This window comes from Drosophila novamexicana, unplaced genomic scaffold, assembly GCF_003285875.2.
Source record: "Drosophila novamexicana strain 15010-1031.04,08,12 unplaced genomic scaffold, DnovRS2.1 tig00004554-arrow-pilon, whole genome shotgun sequence".
In the NCBI taxonomy this organism is placed as follows: Eukaryota; Metazoa; Arthropoda; class Insecta; order Diptera; family Drosophilidae; genus Drosophila; species Drosophila novamexicana.
The window spans coordinates 3143215-3165847 of NW_020825051.1; the positions used below are offsets into that span (position 1 = coordinate 3143215).

The 22633-nt window shown below is 45.2% G+C and overlaps 5 protein-coding genes across 10 annotated transcripts in view; all 5 read left to right on the plus strand.

Moving 5' to 3' along the window:
- LOC115769392 (capon-like protein) overlaps window positions 1-6417 on the plus strand; it is a 45335-nt gene extending 38918 nt beyond the window's left edge. For 4 of the 6 annotated variants that reach the window (XM_030714189.1, XM_030714190.1, XM_030714191.1 and 1 more), the window contains 4 exons: window positions 856-962; window positions 1598-1768; window positions 1846-1968; window positions 2334-3667. In XM_030714189.1, the coding sequence (XP_030570049.1) occupies window positions 856-962; window positions 1598-1768; window positions 1846-1968; window positions 2334-3392 (1460 nt within the window). In that variant the 3' untranslated portion in view covers window positions 3393-3667. Of the gene's footprint in view, window positions 1-855; window positions 963-1597; window positions 1769-1845; window positions 1969-2333; window positions 3668-4647 lie in introns of those variants that run through there. The other 2 variants (XM_030714193.1, XM_030714192.1) reach the window with 1 other exon arrangement.
- Window positions 6418-7383: 966 nt separating this feature from the next.
- Window positions 7384-8172, plus strand: LOC115769483. Its single transcript, XM_030714301.1, has 2 exons — window positions 7384-7691; window positions 8166-8172. The coding sequence occupies exons 1-2, from the start codon at window positions 7384-7386 to the stop codon at window positions 8170-8172; spliced, it is 315 nt and encodes a 104-aa protein (XP_030570161.1).
- Window positions 8099-9404, plus strand: LOC115769760. Its single transcript, XM_030714715.1, has one exon. The coding sequence runs from the start codon at window positions 8199-8201 to the stop codon at window positions 9321-9323; it is 1125 nt and encodes a 374-aa protein (XP_030570575.1). The 5' UTR covers window positions 8099-8198; the 3' UTR covers window positions 9324-9404.
- Window positions 9405-9684: 280 nt separating this feature from the next.
- Window positions 9685-10922, plus strand: LOC115769761. Its single transcript, XM_030714716.1, has one exon. The coding sequence runs from the start codon at window positions 9915-9917 to the stop codon at window positions 10821-10823; it is 909 nt and encodes a 302-aa protein (XP_030570576.1). The 5' UTR covers window positions 9685-9914; the 3' UTR covers window positions 10824-10922.
- A 1638-nt stretch (window positions 10923-12560) lies between these two features.
- On the plus strand, window positions 12561-21846 carry LOC115769484 (transmembrane channel-like protein 3). The gene is made up of 19 exons (XM_030714302.1): window positions 12561-12631; window positions 12717-12757; window positions 12845-13150; window positions 13348-13475; window positions 13699-13803; window positions 14138-14326; window positions 14398-14528; window positions 14625-14735; window positions 15351-15445; window positions 15506-15602; window positions 15662-15754; window positions 15812-15967; window positions 16046-16655; window positions 16815-17738; window positions 19105-19209; window positions 19329-19510; window positions 19581-19757; window positions 19821-20143; window positions 20219-21846. Exons 1-19 carry the CDS (start codon window positions 12576-12578, stop codon window positions 21844-21846), a joined length of 5457 nt encoding a protein of 1818 aa, XP_030570162.1. The 5' UTR covers window positions 12561-12575.
- Window positions 21847-22633: the final 787 nt, after the last annotated feature.

The following is a 22633-nucleotide window of genomic DNA, read 5'->3' on the forward strand; positions in this document are numbered from 1 at the left end:
CACAAGACCAAAAATAGCAGGCATACAGATGTTTTTTCTTTTTTTTTTCATTCTTGATTTGGATTTAGCCTAGTACGTGTCCTTGTTCAGAATAGCCAAAGTTAAGTGAGGCATTATGTGAAAGGCGGTATAAATTAGTTTTATATGAACAATTAAATACGCCAAATTAATTTACATGCTGTGAGGAATTTGTTAGATTCGTTCAAGTGAAACAGTACGCAGTTATTAACATGTGCTCAGGTGCGAAGCCAGTACGAACTTGCCTGAATATTTCATACAATCTCCGTATAGAGATTAACGAATTGCCACGTTTTCGGCGCCGACCACTTTTTCATTTACACGCGCGCTACTACGAGAAAAAAGAACAGACACACACACACACATAATTCAAATTGCAAATTTTCTGGCCAAAGAAATTGTTGAAATATTTTGAACACAAATCAAATATCGAATCGAAACAGAAAATACAAAATAAGCACAATACCTAACTTAGCAGGACCCTTGAACGTTGTGAGAAGGGGGAGGGTGGAGAGGGATGCTGGCTGAATGGATAATTATATCATTATTTATTGTGTACGCAGCATAATCAAAACAAATATTGAAATCAAGCTGCTGTAATTAAGTGGAAATTAAGCACTAGCCGCCCAAGAAGCAGCAGGTGTGCCAGCCAGCCAAAGTCTACATGTGCGTGTGTGTGTGTGTGTGTGTTTGCGTAGTGTCCACTGGCCTTGACAAATGGCTGGGGGTTGGGATTGGGGCTGGTCTGCTCGGTCAATTTACACGCTCCATTTGCCGACATGCGGCGCCTGCTGTCAGCTGGCCACTAAATCTGTACCCGTTTCTGATTATTTATAGAGCACTTGGCCAATACGCCCGATTTGAACCACACGCAGCCGCAGCGACCGAACCACTTGGAGCTGCTGCCAACGCAGTCGAGCCTACGCAAATCGACCAGCCTGCTGGTAAGTAAATATCCAATTCTTTGCATATATCCAAATCCAAGTCTGAATCCGGGAGATTAGCCCCCATGTGTACTTATTATTAAATACTTATCAGCAAATTAAATTAAATAATGGCCCATTGGAAATTAAAGTGCCATAAATGCGCAAAAAATAGAATCCATTAGAGTATTTCGTTTAGATCATTCCTATAAATTCAATATCCCAACAAGAATTTCTTGTTTACTTAACCGAGACAAAAGTGTAAACAAGAGAGTAACATTAAAACCGATTTCATTTTAAACGATTTTTGTGCTTATGAAAAGCGCATGACTTTGTAAAAATTTGTTATAAATAAATACAATTGTAATTTTAAGCAATTGCTCTACATTTTTTAAACAAATATTTTCATGGGCTATTAATATTTTTTTTTTTTAAATATCATTGCCAAATCGATTAAGATAGTCATGATAATAAACACATCTTGAAATCACATATCGTGAAAAATGATATATATGTATAAGATGAATCAAAAATATTTTAGATTATATATTAATTTTGATCTATTTATCAAAGACGTTCTTCAGTCTTACTACTCATTGTCTCAGCTATGATACCCTTTACTTATCTACTTCTACTTGCCTAATCCATTCCAACAGTGCGATGTGGATGACAAATCGCCAGTCTCGCCCTCGTCACCGCGCACTGAGATAACCCAGTTGAAGGATCAGCTAGAGGCGCAAGCGCAGCAGACGCGTCAGGCACTTGGACAATTGATGCTGGTACGCGAGCAGCTCATCTCAGAGACAAATGCGCGCATTGAGGCGCAGGTGAGTGCCCAACCACAACTAAGCACACTAAAGAAAACCTAACTAACCCCCCCTCTCTCTCTCTCTTTGCCTTTTAGGCGCGCACGCAGCAGCTGCTGCAGCAAAATCGGGAGCTGCTCGAGCATTTGGCATCGCTGGGCGCCTACAACGAGCAGCAGAGCGCGGGTCTGACCTCAGCGAACATTGGCATGGCACCACAGGTGAGTCCATATATCCAAGTACTATATATATGTTAAGTATCGTGATCCCTGAACGTGGCAAGTTAACTTGAGAGTTTATGTTCTTTGCCCCAATTGCCGTAAACAAACTGCGCTTTAATTTATGCCTTCATAATTTTGTTGCCTTCATTATTCAAATGAAAAATAAAAACAAAATTTGAAGAAAAAATAAATACGAATTTGAGCAGCCCTATGCATGTTTATTTTACTTTGCAGCCCGCCTAGATATGTTCCCATTGCGTTTACTTTTGCACGTTTGTTTGTTTGTTTGCTTGTTTGTTGTTCATTGTTCATTGATTAAGTTAAGCGGCAGCGTTAATGACTTGAGATACCCTTTCTAACAGCAGCAATCGCAGCTGCAGCTGCTGCTACAGGCGACCAGCAACAACAACAATTTGGCCACAATCAATCAGCAGATTAACAATCTGGGCAACATCAATCAGCAATTGACCTCGCTGAGCCAGCAGCTGAGTGGCCTCAATCAGCAGAGCCAGAACCTACAGAATCTACAGAGCCTGCAACAGACGCCGTCGACGCCGACGCCACAGCAACAGCAACATCAACAGGCGCAGCTTACGCCACCAACGCCGCCTCTAGCGTCCACAGGAGCTAGTGGTAGTAGTCCATATCCCACAATGAGCCAGCTGCAGACGATTAGTAATCAGCTGCAGCAACAGCAGCAGCAGGATGCGCTCTCGAAGGATCTGTTTCAGGTCAACCAGGAGCTCTTGAATCGCCTGCAGGCACTGAATTTAAGTGCGAATGCAACGCAGACGCCACAAACGCCATCCGCGTCGCCTAACAGCTCCTACTTCTTTGTAAATCCGCTGTCCTGTACACCAGCAACGCCCTCGACACTGAGCAACAACAATGCGGTTGGTGGATTTAACTTTCTGACGTCGCCGGGCGGACTTAATGCGGGCGCACTAACGCCATCGCCGCTGGGCACGTTGAATCGCAACTCATACACAGGCAGCTCCATGCTGAACGAAGATTTGCGTCTGAGCATAGAGCAGAATCTGAATAGCCTGGAGGAGCAGCTTAAGGTGGCGGTGTCTAATGGCAATCTGGCTAGCTTGGCCTGTGGCGGCTCCACTAGTACAAGGGACACTAGTTGCAGCTCCTCCACGCTGGACTCACCATCGTCGCCGCGTCAACGCAGCAGCAATAATAACATCAGTCCCGGCAGCAGTTGTCAGAGCAATGTTAACAACAACAATAACAATTCGAGAGATACCCGCTTTAATACTGTGCTGCTGCGTGTCACCGACGAAGCGGGACATCAGCGCAAGCTATCGGCCACGCCCAGTTTTATAACGCGCAGCACCAGTGAGAAGGTGCCCAACCGCAGCCAAATGATGAGCCAGGTACAGCGCACCGCCTGGGCCAGGCACACCACCAAATGAGAAGAAGTCAACAATAACCATTGAGAGTGGACCAGCTCTTAAGTTATGATAGTCACCTAAGCTAAGTCGTGTGCGCGTGAATGTGAGTGTGTGAATGGGAATGAGTATAGGTTTGAGAACGAATATGAGTATGTGAATGAGTAAGAGTGTGAGAATGAGTATGAGTATGAGCATGAGGATAAGTATGAGTATGAATATCAGTATGTGTATGAGTATAAGTTTGAGTATGAGGATAAGTATGAGTGTCAGTATGAGTTTGAGTATGAGTATGAGTATGAGTCTGAGTATGAGAATCAGTTGGAGTATGAGTATGAGTATGAGCATGAATATGAGTATGAGTAACAGTATTAAATGATAGCGCAAAACTTGTTTTTAGTTTGCAATTTTAAGTTCTTTGGATTTCTAGTCCTGCAAGGTAATTTTCAAAAGGCAAATAGAAAATATACTACAACTGCAGCATATCATAAAATAAAAAATTAATTATATATCAAAGTATTTTCTCTCCCTTTAAAGTGTCAAAGTAACTAGTTGTTAAGCTCTAAATCGCTTTAGTTAAAAACAATTTAGTAAACTGTTGTTATGTAAATGTTATGTTATGCAATACTTCCAAAAATGTTTGCTTACAAAATCGGATAAAACGAAAGGATTCAACAATTGTTATGAGAACAAATGTCGGAAACAAACGCAAGATTAATTGGTTGCAGCAACTGTTAAATATAAAATTTCTCGTTTTATTTATTAACTAAACATTAAGCTACAAACAACAAATCAGGCAAACAACAGCAAAAAAAAAGCATAAAAATAATAAAATATCTCTATAAAATCATATATAATCATTACATTCATTAATAATTGTCAGCTTACGCAGCGTTGGACAATTTTCCTAATGAGTTTTACAGCAGAAGCTTACGAAAACACGCTGCATACTTTCGAGGGCAGCAAAGAAAAAAGTGCTGCATACTCTTAAGCGCATTTGTATTACGCATACGCCGTGTCGGATAATGAACGGCCGAACACGCAGTGCATAAATTTGGTGTGATAAATGAAAAACGATGGCAAGCAGAAAGTGCAGAAAGCAAAAAAAAAACAAGTGTCGCCGTTTTTCACTTTGCTTTCTCAGCGCCCCCCTCCCTCTCTCCCCATCTCTTTTCTGCATCCACATTCTCTGGTGTTGGTGGACAGCAATTTGCCCACATAACTCATTTGCATAAATTTACACACTGACTTTTTGTTTATGCTCGACTCATTTTCACAGCTCTCGTCGACGGCCAAAGTGGCTCGCTGGTTTCAACAGCTGCCCTGGCATACCGCCTCGCTGTCCCGCCCAGAAAGCGGCTTCGTTTCCGGCGACTCGCGCTCTGAGAAGTATCAGGAGGATCATTTCTATGGCGGCATGGTAAAGGAAACGGATGATTTATGCGATGAATTTCTGCTCGTCGAGGGCAGCAGCACCATTTGGACTAAGTTAAGCGCCAAAAAACGTCGTAAATTGCTTGGCATGCGTTTGGGCAAAGTGACAACATTTTAACTCAACCCCCCCTCTAGCTCCAACCCCTGCCAGCCGTAATGTGTGCGTTTATTAGCTGCTAACTGCGTTTTTTTTAGCATAGCCCTAGGCAATGGGGCTTTTATCGAGCCAAGTAGCTAGTTACTTATATTCTTAGGCTAGTAAATATGAAAATCAATAGACTAAATGACCAAATTAACCCAAAACGAACGACATGCTCATTAAAATGCCATGAACACACACTCACACACGCGCGCACACATGCAAAAAGACGAGATAAAAGCAAGAATAAAGTAATAAATAAGCGTAGACATAAGTCAATTAGCGAGCATAAGGCTTAAGCTCAATGTGTATTTAAGTATTAATAAACTAAGTAAAAGTATTTCGCATGTAATACACACACACAGGCACACACAGGCGCACACACATGCAATGTCCTGCACAAACAAGCAGGTAGGCAGTCAGGCAGTCAGGCAATTCATTAGGTGGACAAAGCGAGCGCATTTATCATACGCCCTCTTGACTCGAAGGAAACAAAAACGAAACGAAGCATAATAAAAGCACCGCAATTGCTGCTTAACTTGGCCAACTTTTCATGTTTGAGAAAAACTGGTTATTAAGCTAAGCAAACACAACATGCAAAAAGCGCAAAAGGAAGCAATGTGGAAAATTGTATATGGGCAAAATAACGTACAGAGCGTAGCTATTGCCTTGCGGATTTGGCTGCTGGAAATGTATGGCTAAGTAAATAAGCCAAGTTAACACAAGGGCAACACAACAGAACACAACGCACGCACACACATACACAGTCTGTGGCTTACACAAGTAGTAGCAGCTCAAATGTTTGCTATTCATACATTTTTCAGCATCAAGCATTTTTATGCATAAATCGATTTTACTTTTATGCGGCCGCCGTTTTGTGTGCGAGCATTTTGGGCAGCTCTATAAAATTATGTGGGCGGGCTACGTGGCGTGTACGTGATTACCGCAGCCTGAGTGGATTTAAGCGGACAACTGGAAAAACAGGTAGATTAAATAGTTTAAACAGATTGAAGATTGAGTGCAAAGTAAGTCGAATTAAATTGCACTCAAGCTTTGATAGTTTTGAAGCTTAAATTAAATAAGTTGGCATTAATTCATAAATATTAAAGCTGATCCAGCAGAGAATTCATGTATACAGAGTTCTCTGTGGACTGCGCCCAAATTATTTATATTAAGATACGATATCCCTAACGATTTTAAGGCATTTCCGCAAAATTTAAACTAATTTTGAAAATGAAAACGAGATTTAATAAAAATTATGTACGTAATGTTTTAGTTAATTTATGCAACAATTTTTGAGACTGAAACTGAAATTTGTACTAAGCATAAATAGAAAACATGCACGCACATTAACACACTCACACACACACACACACACACATTGATTAAACGTTTCTTACGCGAACATTCTAAGAGCATTTTACAGAACCATATAATATTAGATTAATTCCATTTTATGATTTTAAGCTATGCAGCAGAATAAAGTGAATAATAAAAATTAAACGCACATGCAGTTTTTAATTTGTTGCTGTTGTTGCACACTTTGCTGTTCAATTAATTTAACGTGCTGCGCATGTAATGGAGCCAAGCGCTGCATATCAACAGGGCCAGCAGGACGCGCTAGGACGCGCCAGGACATGGTACATGGCACAGCAAGTGGGCTTGGCTGGCAGCTAACAAGCGCACTCATGCGCTTGTCCGTGGGGCGGCAGCGGCCAGTGGGCGTGTGAGCGTATATATCGCATATTGAAAATTAGAAAAACCCACCCAACTTGACTTGTGTGTGTGTGTGCGGTCATAATTACTACGATTGTTACAGGGGCGGGAGGAAGCGCCGACGGCTGACGGGGTCTGCGACTAAAAGCAAAAGAAGCGCACTAATGGAGCGTATGAAAATGAAAAATGAAAAGCGCGACATGCGATATTTTCACTTTTATTTTTCTTATATAATTTTTTTTGACACTTTTTGGGGCACAGGCAACGGACATAATTATACAAAGCTAAAAGCCATGTTAATGTGTAGGCAGCGCGACGACCCTGAAAACAGGAAGTCCACACAGACACAAACACACAGACACAAACACACATACACACACACACACGCACAGTGTGCAGAGTTAACAACATCAACATGTGAGCTATGTGACAGCAACAAGAAACAGTTGAAAGTGCCGCGTGTCCTGTGCTCCTGCTGTCGCCGCGCCAACGTCATTCACATTCACATTTACATTCACTTTCACATTTATTGCGTGGCTTCAACGCCAACGCCGACGCGTTTAATTCACATTTTATTTTCGCTGCTGCTGCTGTTGTTGCTGCTGCTGCTGCTGCTGCCGACTGGGCGCGTAATTGTTGCTTCCTTGGCCAGGACATGGATATAGTACGTTCGCGTTGGCGCTGCACAGCGGACGTGTGCGCGGCACTCAGTAAATTTGCCAGGACATGCAAAACGAGTCGAGTGAAAATGTGGCCCCATCGATGGCCACAACAGCTATCGACGCGGCCGACTCCATGCGCAGCACACCAGCCCCTGAGCCACGTCGTCCCAAGCCGGGCATACTCCGGCTGGACATAAGCAAGCCACGACGTTCATCAGGTGGTTCCGTTGATTTTCGTTGCGTGAGTGGTACTGGCGCTGGTGGTGGCGGTGGCGGTGGCAGCAGCAGCGCCAATGTCACGGGCGCCAACAGTGAGGTAAGTGAGAATGATTTACTGTACGCCGGGGAGTGCTTACGATTTGGCCAGGACACGTGCAGCAGCGGCACACAAACCTATAGCCATAAGCAGCACCAGCACCTGGTCAAATCTGTTTTTTTTTTGGGGATTTTTCTCTTGCAAATGACCATAAAATGCAGTAGCAAAAACGGAGCGTTAATCGAAAGTGAATGCCCTAAGCAGCGCTCATTAGTACAGGTAGAGGCTGAGAGAGTATATGTAGTTCATACAACTTTATAATAACCTTTTTGCTCATTACAATGATGTAAAGTGTACATAAAGTTAAACGCTTAATGACCAGCGACTTGTACTGGGCAAACACATGGCGGGTTGGACCACGCCTTGGCACGCACTCATTAAGTCATAAAGCTAACGTGTAATCTCAGCAAAGCAGGCTTCAGAAGTGGGTCAAGTGCTCGTCACACAGGCATTCAGAACAATATTTTCTCTAGTTTAATACAAGCCCAAAAAAACAGTCAAAAACTACATCAAACAATAAAATATTACAGAGTCTAACAGAAATAAAAGAAATTCCGAGCAGAATGTCGTTGAACCAAACGGATGTTGCCTCCATACGTTTCCTCACGGGAAGCAGCTTTGAGGGCTCCTGGAATGAATCGGTGCGCATGATGGATGGCTTCGGTAGCTATCGTTATCCGGATGGCAGCGAGTATCGGGGTAGATTCGTTGAGGGCAAATTCCATGGCTATGGGCACCTGAAGCTGACACAACCCTTTCGCTTTACAATCAAGGGCGAGTTTGAAAGAGGCAAACTGGTGACCATTGAGGATATGTGGTTCAATGATGGACTGCACGTACAGGGCAGCTTCCAGGATGACCAGTTCATATGCGATGATTGGGACTATCTGACACCGAGCGATCGTCGCTATCAGACGGAGCGTTTCTATGGCCAGCAGCCCGTGGGCCCCACCGCCTATTTGACAAGCACATTACTAGCGCGCACTGTGCCCCATAAATGCTATGATGTGGAAGAGGGAATCTTCAATGCCAAGACCGGCTGGTTGTGCGAGAGAACACCGCCCTTTTCGAAGGCCGTCTATGTGGGCTGTCCACAAGAGAAAGCCTGGATAATACGGCATTGCCGTGGCGAGCGCAAGGAGAATGTCCGAGAGCCGCTGCCAAGCTTTTGCAGGCAAATCATTAACAACAATCTGGAAACCGAGCTAAGACAACTAAAGGATATTACTATATATGCACCCGACAAGGAGATTCAACGCGAACGCTACTTCCCCAAGCTGTGCCACGACTCAGCTACAGCGGATAACCAAACCGCAGATCAGGAACAGATACCATTCACACGCCCTCCATTCCAAAAAATAAGATCGACAACTGAGCTCTGCCTGCTTGCGCGTTTTGCGAAGGAGCAGGAACTAGCCAAGCAGAAACGTCTGTCTGATAAATTGCCACCAGCTAGGGCTCGCGTGTGGACCAGCAGCTCGGATCCACTAAGCGGGGACTCGGGCGCCACGAAAACCATATCAAAGAGTCCGTCGGACGTATCGCTGCACACAAATGTCAAGACTTTCTACGATAATGCATTCCCGATGATACAGAAGATACCCACAGGTAGCTTACATGTGGTCCAATCGAATATGAAACGTCCAGGCAGCTTTGTGGACATAACAGGTTCCGTGTTCGAGCTATAAATCCTACCAACAAATTAAATTATGCATTTATTATAAATTCAAGTAATGCATACGACTGAATAAATCCAATAGACTCATGAAGTTCAAAATTATAAATATATAAAAAGCTGAAGCCACATGCTGGGGAGGAAGGACTACTGTAAGGACGTTTGAGATTAAATTCAATAATGTTATTTTATTTATTATTAAAATATAGTTTTGGATGCAAAGCTAAAAAACATTGCTCAAAAACGCGTGTGTACAACCCATTCAGATTCGTATTCCATTAGCTTCAAACTTGTTTTTTAAGATGTGTGTAAAATATCATCATGGGCGACATGCTTTGCCTATTGCCTCAAATCGAACATGGATTTTGGAAAATCCTTCCAACTAGGCGAATAGAGGAAAATCTAACGTATTTTTGAAAACACATAATGCGATGAAATTTAACGTTTTAGTATACTCTCAAAAAATTGTTTGTGTTGACATTGCCAGTTAAATATTTTACAAATAAAATATCATACACACACAAACATATAGAACATACATAAATATACATAAAGAAACAACAATCATATACATACATATCGCGTGCATAGCAACATCACAGCAATGGAAAATATATCGTCAAAGACTCAGACTTCCAGCTTTCTCACGGGCTCTAAATTCTATGGAAACTACAATGAGCTGGGCATGCAGGACTACGGACTCTATGTCTATCCCGACGGCACCAGATACTTGGGCCAGTTCTACAATAATCGCTTCCACGGCAATGGAACCATAGAATTACCAAAACCGTATTGTGTGTTCTTCACTGTGGTGCATAAGCACGGTGAGCTGACGCATATTAGCAGAATGAGCTTCACCGATCTGCTGAACGTGCAGTTCACGATGACCCAAGACAACATTAGCTTTGAGAACTGGAACTATTGCACAGCGGCAGATCGTCGCTTTAACGCGGAGCGAATGACAAAATTAGAAGCTGTGGGTCCGGAAATGTTCCTGACCAATAGTGGACCCAATCCGCCGCAGCTGCACCGCAACGTTTTCGATCTCGGCTTTGGGCTGCTTACTGATCTGGGCTTCCTGAAAAATATGCCGGACCATATGACCGAGACGACCCAATTCTATGTGGGCTGTCGCAATGTGCGACGCTGGATACGCGAGAATTGTCGCCATGGTCCCCTGAAGGGCAAGCACCTGAAGCAGGAGGTGCTTTCCAAGTTTGCGCGTCAGATCATGCGCAATAATCTGGAATGTGCTGCAGAACTGAAGACACATCCGATCCAAAAAATTCGCACGACAACGCAGCACAGGTGCAAAGTGTGCCGACGCTCTAGAAGCGAGGAAAGCGCCGGCTCGGCCAAAGAGGTGCGTTTGCACCTGGGCAGCACCTCCAGGAGTTGCAGTTCCATTATGGATCATGCGCTGAAGCGTGAGCAACAATACAGACGACTCTCAAAAAAAGACTACCCCATTCGGCGCTCCAAGACTGAGGAAAACGTCTGCCGCTTAAATTAATCACATAATAATAGCAAAGAGTTGTAAAAATTGTAAAATTAATATGTTATGCCCGGCGATTAACCCAAATTCTATAGTTTTATCGGTTCTCAGCGTCTTTTGAGGTCAAAGCCGTGTAAGCCAAATATATTGCATTGCCTCGGGCTTAGCCCATGTTTGGGCGTTAGATTTATGACGAACACTTCGACAAAAAAAACTGCAATCGAACATGGAAAACCACTTAAACTAACACATGTGTGTGGGTGTGAGTGTGTGTTGTGGGTGTGGTATTTGGGTCAGCAGGTCTCTGGTACAAGAAGGCATTTGCTTACATTTGCCAAATGCCGTTGCACCTGTCACAGCGGCTAATGAACCCATAAAAACCCACCAAATTATGTTACACGTGCGACATGATTTTAGTTAAGAAGGCGAAAGGGGGAGGAGGTTGCCATTTGGCAGCACACGGCACGCACAAATAAATTTTGACGTTAATTAAAAAGGCCGTAGCAGGCAGAACTTCATTTAATTAAAAGCACAGTCAAAAAGTTAAAGGATAGTGAAATCTGGTAAAAAGCGCTTTTGAAAGCGAAAGCGAAACCGAAACACAGCAGACGACTAAAAGTTATATGAAAACATATTTCAATAGTGGGCGCGTCCTATGCTCGTGTGTGTGTCTGTACGCGAGTGTGCGAATGTGTGTTAGTGTGTGTTTCTTGCTGTTGTAATTTGCGATTTTCTTTATCAACCCTTGCATGTTTGATTTTCATTTACATGCCAGCCCGGTCGGCTAGCCAGGACAAGAATACAACGTGACTCAATCCTGCCACACACACACACACAAAAACTCACACACACATATACACACAGGGCTTTGTCGGCCATCTAAATGAACATTCGATGTCCTGGCTGGTTGCCTGACTCCTTGGTTTGGCCAACTGGCTACGCCTGGCGTTGTTATCACATGCCGCTGGCGATTTTAACGCTCATTCGTCTTCGTTTCAACTGGGCGAGGAAGTCAACGAGTGGTCAACTCGCCCCTCCCCCTGCACGTCCTTTCCTACCTCAATGCCGCCGCGCGTGTCTATGTAAATTCCTTAACGTTCTTGAGTTTGTGTGTGTGCGCGGTGTGTGTGTGAGTGTGCTGCTGTGTCTGTGTATGCGTTTTGGGCACGTTTTGGCTTTGATAAGTCTGTTGGCCATGGGTGGGGTTCGGTTTGGGTCTCTGCGCTTCATTCATATTCATTCAATATTAGAAAAAATTTAACTTAGCGCGCTCGCTCGCTCTTCAACCTATCTTTTTGTGTGTGTGAATATTTGTGTGTTTGTGTGTCGCGTTGTCCTTTTGATGTCCTGTGAGTGCGGCTTGCTGGTCTGGCCAGCTCGCTAAGCCGTTCAGTCTGCGCATAAGGCTGCTCCAAAGCGTTACGACGGCACAACAAACCAATATTGAATCAACTTTGGTGCCACGAAATTTAATAGAAAACTTTGTAGATTAAAGACTTAAGTATTTATAATAATCAAATAAATATAGTGATGAGCAAAAAGTATTATATATATATAAAGAATATCGAGATGCCTATGTGTGTGATTTAAATGTTTAATATATATGCTTATATGCAAATGTTTTGGCTAGCGACTGGCCCCATCTGATAAACGAAAGCAGAAATTTAATTAAAATTGAACAATTCCTAGAACAACTCGGGCGTTACCTCTCCACATCAATTATCTGTGACGTGGGCGCCGCCATGCGATTGGGATAAAGGCGGCTGGCAAATGCAGAGCAGTGCCGACGAGCGAAGAGAATATTATAGAGGACAAAAAGGCAGAAGGTAAGTAAAGACTCCGGTGAATTCAAGGAAATTGATTTAAATTGCAGTTGTATAAAACAAGGGTTTTCCTTCTTTTTTTTTAAAGAACTGCATCGCAGGACGAAAACAAATCTTATGAACTAAACGGTATGCAGTAGAACTTACCCCAAATAGCTGCACATAATTGTAGTTACTTGTCGCAATTTCCACACATTTCCATTTCCGTGTGCACAGATTTTCACGCACCAAACCAAAGCAGCGACGCTGAGAGTTGTGCCTACAACAACAACCAGGAGCCAACACATCACCAGGAACTTTCCTACGAGCAGCAGCTGCAAAATGGCACCATTGATGCTGATGCTGATGATGATGAGGAGGACTACTCAATTTCCGTATCGGCGATAATGCAAAGACGTGCCAGTGTGCGTGGCTATAGAGGCAAACGTGGCAGTCGCAATTCGCGGCGTGCATCGAGTCCCATGGATCACATGCTCGATAATGTGGAGCGGCGACGCTCCAGTGTTTATACAACTAGCTCAGGCAAGGCTCAGCCCAATAGCTGCTTTCAAAGATTTCGTTTAACTTACTACCCGCCAGAGGCTAATCAATGTGTGCGTGTATGTGTGTGTGTGTGTGTGTGTGTGAGGGCAGTTATAGTAATTTCTCCAGCTACGTGCGCCCATTTAGTGGCACGTGGTCAACGTGGCATATGTGTAATGTTTGTTTTGCTTTCGCAGAGGAGGGCACCAATCAGGAGTCCACACAGGAGCAAATCTTTGAGAATATACGCCTACACAAGGAGGTCATACAGTCGGTCAAATTACAGCCATGGCATATACGCAAGAAGCTCAAACTGGTGCGCCAGGTAGGCAGCTCGGCAACTTGGTAGCTCGGCCAATCCGCTCGGTTAACTGGGCCAAAGCTGGGCGCGTCACATTTTACGCCTTAGCCTTAGCCTTAGCCCTAGCTAGTGGGCCATTAAATTCACAGCAAATATTTCGATTTCATGTGTCAATCTTTTCTCGCCCTCCTGACGGTTTCTCTTCTGTGTTTTTTTTTTCGCTTGGCATTTTTAATGATGTTGACAGGCGAAAACGTATGTGGCACGCCACGAGGGCGCGCTGCAGGAGCGCTTTGCCATGTCACGCAGCACGAGAGATTTGTGGGCGAGGTTTAAAATTTTAATGGCAGCGGTAAGTGAAATCTTTCAGCACCATAACACACACCAACACACAGCAAGTACTCTTTGCCTTAAGCAAACACTTTGCTTCAGCGAAAATGCAAGCGCAGGCCCCTTAGTCCGGCTGGACTGCCAAGTGTCCTGCATATATTTATGTTTACACAATTTATGGGCCACAAATAAATCAAGAGCTCCATAATTCACAAAATATGTCGACAAACTGCATTTTCTCTCTCTTTTTTTTTTTTGGCTGTGTAATCCACATGAAAACCAATTAAAAAATACGAAGTCAACAAACCGAATTCGAATCTGTGGCATTCACGCAAGTTCTTTGTGCTCTTCCGCAGCGCTGGCGGCATTGGAAACGCGAAACCGCCAGCTTTCTTACAGTGCTCATACCCTGGGAGCTGCGCATCAAGGAAATCGAATCGCATTTCGGCTCCGGCGTCGCATCCTATTTTACATTCCTGCGCTGGCTCATGTGGGTCAACATTATGATTGCCATACCGCTTGTTGCCTTTGTTATTGGACCGGAGGTGAGCGTGCAGCAAAAACAATATATTAACCATGTTCTCCATATTGAATACATATATATTTTCCATAATAGTACTTTGCCACCAAGCACGACGAAACGGATCCACGCAAACGCATGTCTGAACCGGAATACAAAGTGGCCGGTAATCTTTTTACGTTTTGGGAATTCGAGGGCTACTTGAAGTATTCGCCCATGTTCTATGGGTAGGTTTTAAAATTTGAACAAGCAAATTGTCTCGTTCTTTGTTTTGCCTGCTTTCATTGTGCATATTTATCTCTTGGCTTACTTCCTGTTTATAGTTATTACTCGAGCACTTCCGGCATCAGCACATCCGGCTATAAGCTGCCTTTGGCTTATTTTCTCACCGCCGTCCTGGTCTACATCTACAGCTTTGTGGCCACGCTGAGAAAGTGAGTAGAGGTCGTGGGCGGGGTGTGGGCTGAAGGGCACTTCATTAAATCTCTGGACATCGAAGCCACAAAAGCAAACTAAATGCCAAAAATGGTCGTTAATTAATTAAACCGAACGTCGCGCTGATTAAATAATACAAATCTTGTCGCTAGGCGTGTCCAGAACAAGGAAAAGGCAAAACTTTTTCGCCTATCACAAGAAACTTGGTCATTATGATTTACGCACGCACGCGGCCAGACACGAGACCTGCAGCAGCTATGGCTGTGGCTGCGGCTCCGGCTGTGGCAGGGGCAGGAGCAGAAGCTAGGCCGTTGGGTCGATTGGAGGAGGAAGCGAGGGCTAGGGCGTGTATACGCTTGTTCCGTTTAATGGCTTTGTTGGGATTATGTTGATTTCGTAATTGAACAGAGAGGCAATGTCAACAGCGCGGATGCCGACACTGACCTTGCCACTTGTCCTGCCTGCCTGCCTGCCACATGTTTGCGGCACGTGCGCGGCATGCGTGAATTGTACTCAAATTTATGTGGCATTTGTCTTTGCACGGATTTGTGCGCCAATTATGTGTTGTAAGCAGCTAATAAAAAACTTTTGCGCACTTTTATCGACTTTGGCAGGATGGCTGAGAACTCGCGCAATTCGAAACTTTCCTCAAAGGATGATGAGTGCGTCTTCTCCTGGAAGCTGTTCACCGGCTGGGACTTTATGATTGGTAAGTGGCAGTAGCAGCTAAACGAGTGCCGTGATTATATAGGATTTACACCGACAACAGGACACGCGGAGACAGCGCATAATCGCATCGCATCCGTTGTGGTTGGCTTCAAGGAGGCGCTGCTCGAGGAAGCTGAAAAGAAAAAGGATAATCGCAAGTAAGTACAACGGAAATAAGCGTCAATTGCAGTTTATAATTGGAATCTTATGCTCGCAGCTGGCGCGTTATCCTGCAAAGGATTTTGGTCAACATTTTGGTCATGGGCTTGCTGGCGTTATCGGGCGCCACTGTGGTGCTGCTAGTGAATCAGTAAGTCCTCTTCCCTGCCAGCCAATACACCTAATTGTAGCTGTCCATTTTAACCAGCTCCGAGGATTTGGCCAAGCACGACAATTGGCTTAGCCGCAATGCGGTGAACGTGACGATGACGCTGCTCTCCTTCTTTCTGCCCATGATTTTCGAGGCTCTAGGCTTATTCGAGAACTGGCATCCCAGGCAACAGTTGCGTCTGCAATTAGCACGGTAAGTGGCGGGGAAAAAAAAAACTTTGACAGGTACATCAAGTAACGTCCACACTCCTACCCTTTTGTCTCATCACAGCATTATGATATTGAACATGCTGAATCTGTATTCGCTCATGTTCTCCTTCATCTACAAGATAAACAGCAAAGAGAAACCGTTGCAAATGCTGAAGCTGGAGAACGAAACCAACACCCAGGAGCTGCACAATCTGATGAGCTCCATCGAAGCACTGCGTGCCATGACAACCACAACGCCCATCTACAGCGACAGCACTTCGGACGGGCTCTACGATGACTTGACAACGACTTCGCCCTGGGGGGCCGATGGTGCCGGCACCACAGATGCCATCTTCTCGAGCACTGCAGTGGGCGCATTTATAACCACATTGCAGCGGCTGAAGTGCTACAACATGACTGTGAAATGCTCAAAACCCAGACGTATATTGATCAGCTCGAAGAATATAGCAACAACCTTGTTGTTACTCAATCTGACCACGTCAACGGTGTTGCCAACAACTCTTCCAACAACAACAACAACAACAACACCAAGCACTACACAAGCGACAACAACCACTTGGTCTACAATGCCACCAACAACCACTACAGAAGCTGCTACAGAAACAACATCAACAACAACTACTACAACAACTCCTTGGCCCACTTTAGCAACAACAACAACCACAGAAGCGACCACAATAACGACAACAACGCCGGCAACAACATTGCCCACAACAACAAGCACCTCAGCAACTCCCACAACTACAACAACAAGCACAACAACTACAACAGAAGCGCCTTTTACCACGGACGAAGAGTCAGCGTATGATTATGGCAGCGATGAGCCACAGCTGGACTCCTCAACCACCACAACAACACCGGCGCCGGGCAACGATAGCTACTTTAACTACGTAGATTACTTTGAGGGTGCAGAGCTATCCGAGCCAGGCGTCGATTATCAGGCAACCACCGAGGAATCGGATGATCCGCTGGTCCAGGTGCTAGCCCAAGTGGATGAGCAGCCGGCGACAACGCGCCGAAAAAGAGCTGTGGCTGGGCCACCAATTTGGCACTCAAGCAAATACAGTCGACGACATCGCAATGATACAAGAGTCACGGCTGGCTTTGCCACAGAGTCGACAACACCTGCCAGTAGTTCACCCATCAGGCCCGTATATAACCCACCATATAATCCGGTAAGGAGAATTCTGAGCGAAGAAGAGTGGAACCGCCGGCAGAATCTATTGCGCGGCGGACTCATCAAGACAAGCACCACAGAGCAGCCAACCACAACCACAACAATATCAACAACCACTACAGAGGAGCATCCAACAACAACGGATATCTACAGCACGGATCCGAGCATCCCCGCGAGCAGCAGTAACAGTGGCAGCAGCACCACCACCGAGGAATATGAGTATACGGATCAGAATGGAGCCACCGTGACGCCCTATTTTATAGACTTCGATGATATAGCGGATGTGGGAAGCACCGTTTACTACGACAACGAGAATCTTGGCTACTGTGTGATAACCGTGTGTCCGAAGGATGGCGAAGACATCTTTGGTGGCAGCACCACACCCGATGGACTGGACACCACGCTGAGTGGTGAAGTCAAGCAGCCAACAACTGCGATGAAGACGCCGCTGGAGCGTCAAGTGATGCGGCTGAAGGAGGTGCAGCTGACGCTCAAACAAATCCAAATGAATCTGACCACCATGTGCTGGGAAACATCGCTCGGCCAGGAGCTGTCAAAGGTCATTGTCTTCGATGGGGTAAGCGAGCGCCAAGTCAACCACAGTCTAAACACAAATTTATCATCATCATGAGTAGCTATCAATTTCCTTTGCGCCAGTCAAATGCCTCGTTTCCGGCACAGGACCCGGCCAGATAAACAGCTGCCGTTTTGCACATATCAAAAGTCCATTTAAACCTAAAATATGATCGAACTTTAAGATACAACAGCTAAAACGCAACGCCCAAGCGTGAAATCCCGTTTAGCCAAATTGTGCGGAAAATACTTTAAAAAAAATTTGTTTTCCGCTTTTCATGCAAAAAATCAAATTTTTGGCAGAGTCTGAAGCGGGGGCAAAAAGCAACAAACGCCGCAAGAAAATAAAAACAAGCAAGACGAAAAACAAATATGTAAAAACATTGAAAACACTCGACTGTAAGATACTCTGTTCGCACTTTAATAAGGAACTTCTTCTAAATAGTTCCTGAAAACTAAAGTTCTCTAGGCTTATAAAAGACATGAATATTTTAGTAGACAGACAAACGCATAGGGCATATATATACCCATTATGCCATTGGGAACAGTGTAACCAAAGCATTTTATCATACTAATCGCTCTCTGGAGTCTTTTGGCCACAGCACACAGCTGGCATCCGCTGTCTGGGCAAAATTTATATCAATAGCCATTTGCATAAGAAACATTTTTGAACTTTTGGCATCGATTTGCCAAAGTTTTTCTTTTGTTGAACGAGTGTCGATTGGCCAAGGATTTGATTTTGAAATTCAAGGCTAATCGCCAGCAAATTCATTGGGATCTACGAGCAACTTTTCAGGGTCAGCCGGTCGGCACTTCGGGCCTACTTTTTTGGCTGTTGCCGCCGAGCTTGTAAACAGCTTAGAACGAGGCAGCCAAAGAACAGACACAAAAAAAAAGGACACACGATTTGATTATGTAGAGATTCTTATTGTTGTTATTGTCAACTCGACATGGCGTACATAATCTCTATTAAACGATTTGGGAACATAAATTAAGCATGTTACAGGGCTTCAGTTAAGCGCATTTATGCCTTATGCATAACAAATTTTGCAGCAGTGCGTTCGTTAAGGTCAAATTGGGTTTTTGGGCCATGTGCGGTTTTTGGCTGGGAGCTGGGCACGTGTTCGTGCATGAATTTCGGTTGGAAAATGAATGGGTTTTTGGTCAGATAGTTTGGGGCCAGCCAAATCAGCCATAAACATGGCTTTAACTGCAGACGGCACAGGAAAGGACGGGACAGGACGGGCAAAGACGAGACAATGCAGAGGATGTGCTACGTGTGGCGCGTTTTAAGCAGTGACCAGTACTTCATTACAAAATGCTCTTAACCCCCTTATAATCCTCTCACCACCTCACGCTGGCCCTTGCAGCTTATGTCCATTGTGGCGCCGTTGTGCATCGACTTTTTGCGTGCCCTATTTGTGCGCTATGTCAATCAAAACTGGTGCTGGGACATGGAGAAAACGTTTCCGCAGGTAAGAGATAGACGTCTCCTACCACCTACTAGCTACCATTCCTAATCCTCCTATGCAACTCTCAACTCTTAACTTTGTGACTAATGGGACGCTTTGTTTTTGTGGCGCCTGACATGCAGTATGGCGACTTTAAGATAGCCGAGAACATCCTGACGTTGATTAATAACCAGGGACAAGTGTGGATGGGCATATTCTTCTCGCCGGGTCTGGTGCTCATCAACCTTGTCAAATTGATGATTATGATGTACTTTAGGTCATGGATAGTGCTCACATGCAATGTGCCGCACGAGGTGGTATTCAAGTGAGTATTCCATTCTCCCATGCTTAACCTCAATCAATTGTTTCACCTAATCAACCAAACATGCTTGTAGAGCTTCCAAGTCCAACAATTTCTATTTGTCGCTGCTGCTGACCATGCTGTTCCTCTGTGTGCTGCCCGTGGGCTATGCCATTGTCTGGCTGCGTCCTTCCTGGCATTGTGGCCCATTTTCGGAATACAATCGCATTGCCGAATTCATTACAAATACCACACGCAACGCGTTGCCTAAGTAAGTAGCAATATTATGAATGTTATCCAATCATAGCTTATAATTCTGCCCCCCTCACTGCAGGCAACTCCATGAGCCCCTGGACTATCTGACATCCTCGAGCACAGTTATACCTCTGCTGCTGCTCCTCATACTCATCATCTATTATCTCATATCGCTGACGGGCGCGCTACGCGAGGCTAATCAAGATCTGCGCACACAGCTGCAGAAGGAGCGGGAGGAGGAGCGCAAAAAGATTTTCAAAGTACCAGAGGTTAAGCAGGCGGAACCAACGGCCACAACTCTGACAAATCGTTGGCGCAAGGTACTTGAGGCATCATCCCCCGTCACGCCCACACAGCCGCCAGATTTTGACACTGAGGAGTACAAGAATCAGGCAAGGAAAGGTGAGCATCTATCGAAAATTTCGCAGTACATTGTGTAATCCCCTTTCCACTTTCCCCGCCTCCGCGCTTCTTCAGAGCTCATCTCACGCATCATGAAGAAGGCATTGCGCAAGGGCTCCGCCACCTCGGATGAGGATTCCTTTGTGCGTCGCGATGACGATGACACGGACACTGAGCACCAGGATTCGCTGCCGCACGATGAGGAGCCCAAGGAGAAGCGCTTTGGGCTTTCACGCCTGCAGCAGATACGACGCACCCGGAAACCGTCGCTGGTGGACATCGTGCAGATTGCCAAGCAGGAGCGGGCGCGTTCCAGTTCCATTGCCGCAGCCAATGCCGCACTGGCTGGTGGAGGCAGCAGTCCGGGCACAGCCGGTGGCGGTGACCACTTCCCCATAAAGGAGCCCCATCCCAAGAGCCGATTCAAAGTAGAGAAAAAGGAAAGGGAAAGCTTTCGGGATAAAAGGGACAGGCACAAGCAGCCGTCTCACACCGAGTCGCCGTCACCCAAGGCTGGCGAAAATGATCCGGAGACAAACTCTCGAGTTGTCAGCGAACGACGCGCCAGTTTACTGCGCCGCAAACGGGACAAGGAGGAACAATCCAAGCTAACAACGCCGGAACCGGATCCGGCAGCCGAACCACAGCCGTCGACAGTTAAGACTGCGGATCGACGAACACCCGAGAGTCAGTTTCACATCGTGGACGAGAAGAAGCCACCAGAACCCGAAGAAGAAGAGCAGGAGAAACCACTCAAGGAATTGCCTCCACTGCCTAAAGAGGGCGTTCATCTGGACGGCAAAGGCCTGGGCAAGTTCAAGTTCCGCAAATACAGGTCAAAGGCAAATATTGTGGCTGCCAAGCCGGAGCCGGAGGTATTCAAGTTTGATGACAAGAGTCTGGAGAAGAACAAGTCGGGCGAAATACCACAAGTACCCAGCGCCGATCACCTAAACACCGAACTGGCCAGCGGCAGTGAGTCGCAGGCGCTGCCTTCGCCTACGCCCAGCCAAACACATAGCCAGCGCCAGGTGAATGCCGAGAAGTTGGCGGCGCTGTCGCGTCAAGGACGCAAAAAGATTGGTTCCCTATTGGCCCTAGTCCGTGAGGCTGTCAACATAAAGAAGGAAGATGTCGAGCAAGGTTCCGATGACTCGCCGGGTCCAACCACCCCTACCTATTTGGCATACACACCACCGCCGCCACCGTCGCTATTGTCGAGCAATTCGAGTGCCACAGCACTGGAGATGCCACCCACACCGGAGCCGGATTCGCCTACGCCAAGCGCTCCGTTGCACTTTGGAAGCAGCACATCCTCCGCATCACATCGGCTAGCAGTCAAGCCACCAACGCCATCTGTTGCGGCTGCTGCAGGCGCTGCCTCAAGTTCTACGCCAACCTTAGCCACCATGGATGATTTGGAGGAATTGGATATGCCGGGACCTATTACCTTCCCCAAACGCAGTGCTTCCCAGCGGCGACGCGCCATGAGAGAGGACTCCCAAAGTTCCATTTGGTCAGATAACATACCAACGATTACCATCAGCACCACGGGCAGCGATGAGTGCATCGTGGAGCCGGAAACGGCAGCAGCTGCTCCAGCAATCGCCGTAAATGGATTACCTGAGCGCAGCGATCCACCAGGTCCCGCTGTCAACATCATAAAGATCAATATCGAGGATGAAGATGAGCAGCAAAAGTAATTCCAGAACTAAACAGTATGCCCCAAACGCCAGATTGTCTTCTTTACTAATGAAAATTTGTTTAGTCTACTCACAATTTAGCTTAAACTTGTTATCAACAACTTGTTAGCCAATCTCTATCTGTCTACCCGAATAACATTGAATAAAATAGTTTGCTTTCCTTGAATTCAGTGAATAACAATTAATTTACCGATGATATTCATTCGTAAAAAATATAAACAATAAACTCAATCTCAGAACAAAATTTTAAGTTCTGAGATTTAAATAACAGGCGCCACGAGTTACATAGCATTCAGCTTCTGGTGAGGCAATGCGATAACATAGCAGGCAGTCTCAAAGTAGGCTGGACAAGAGCTTAATTTCAGACACGAACCAAAAGTTAAGATAAATAGAGACGTTAGCTTAAATTATTTTACATCATAATTTAAATATAAAATTATAAAAATAAATTCAACGTGGTAGATTAATAAATGAATATGAAATATGCAGGCTGACAGACACATACTCGCTAGGTTTCTAGACTGTCATATGATGTCAAAGTTTATATAAACGTATATATTTAGTTTATATAAATTTTCATTCAATAACTGCTCAGACAATCAATTTCACTTCCTCTTTTATGGACATACATTTTTAGAAATGATTTTAGTCAATGAAACAGAAAGTTCTTCTGCTATTTTGTAGAACGAACTCTTATCAGTTGGCCAGCGATAACCTGCTAGCTCTATAAGCAACTACATAAGTCCAAAAGTAGAGCGGAGAGCACAGCCTCCGATAATGCCAGGCA

What these genes read in the sequence shown, in the direction of transcription:
- LOC115769483 (XM_030714301.1), top strand. Translation starts at nt 7,384, where the DNA reads ATGCAAAACGAGTCGAGTGAAAATGTGGCCCCATCGATGGCCACAACA.
- LOC115769760 (XM_030714715.1), top strand. Translation starts at nt 8,199, where the DNA reads ATGTCGTTGAACCAAACGGATGTTGCCTCCATACGTTTCCTCACGGGA.
- LOC115769761 (XM_030714716.1), top strand. Translation starts at nt 9,915, where the DNA reads ATGGAAAATATATCGTCAAAGACTCAGACTTCCAGCTTTCTCACGGGC.
- LOC115769484 (XM_030714302.1), top strand. Translation starts at nt 12,576, where the DNA reads ATGCAGAGCAGTGCCGACGAGCGAAGAGAATATTATAGAGGACAAAAA. An exon ending in TTTGTGGCCACGCTGAGAAA is followed by an intron (nt 14,736 to 15,350) that starts GTGAGTAGAGGT and finishes CGACTTTGGCAG; the next exon opens with GATGGCTGAGAACTCGCGCA. An exon ending in CCGCACGAGGTGGTATTCAA is followed by an intron (nt 19,511 to 19,580) that starts GTGAGTATTCCA and finishes ACATGCTTGTAG; the next exon opens with AGCTTCCAAGTCCAACAATT.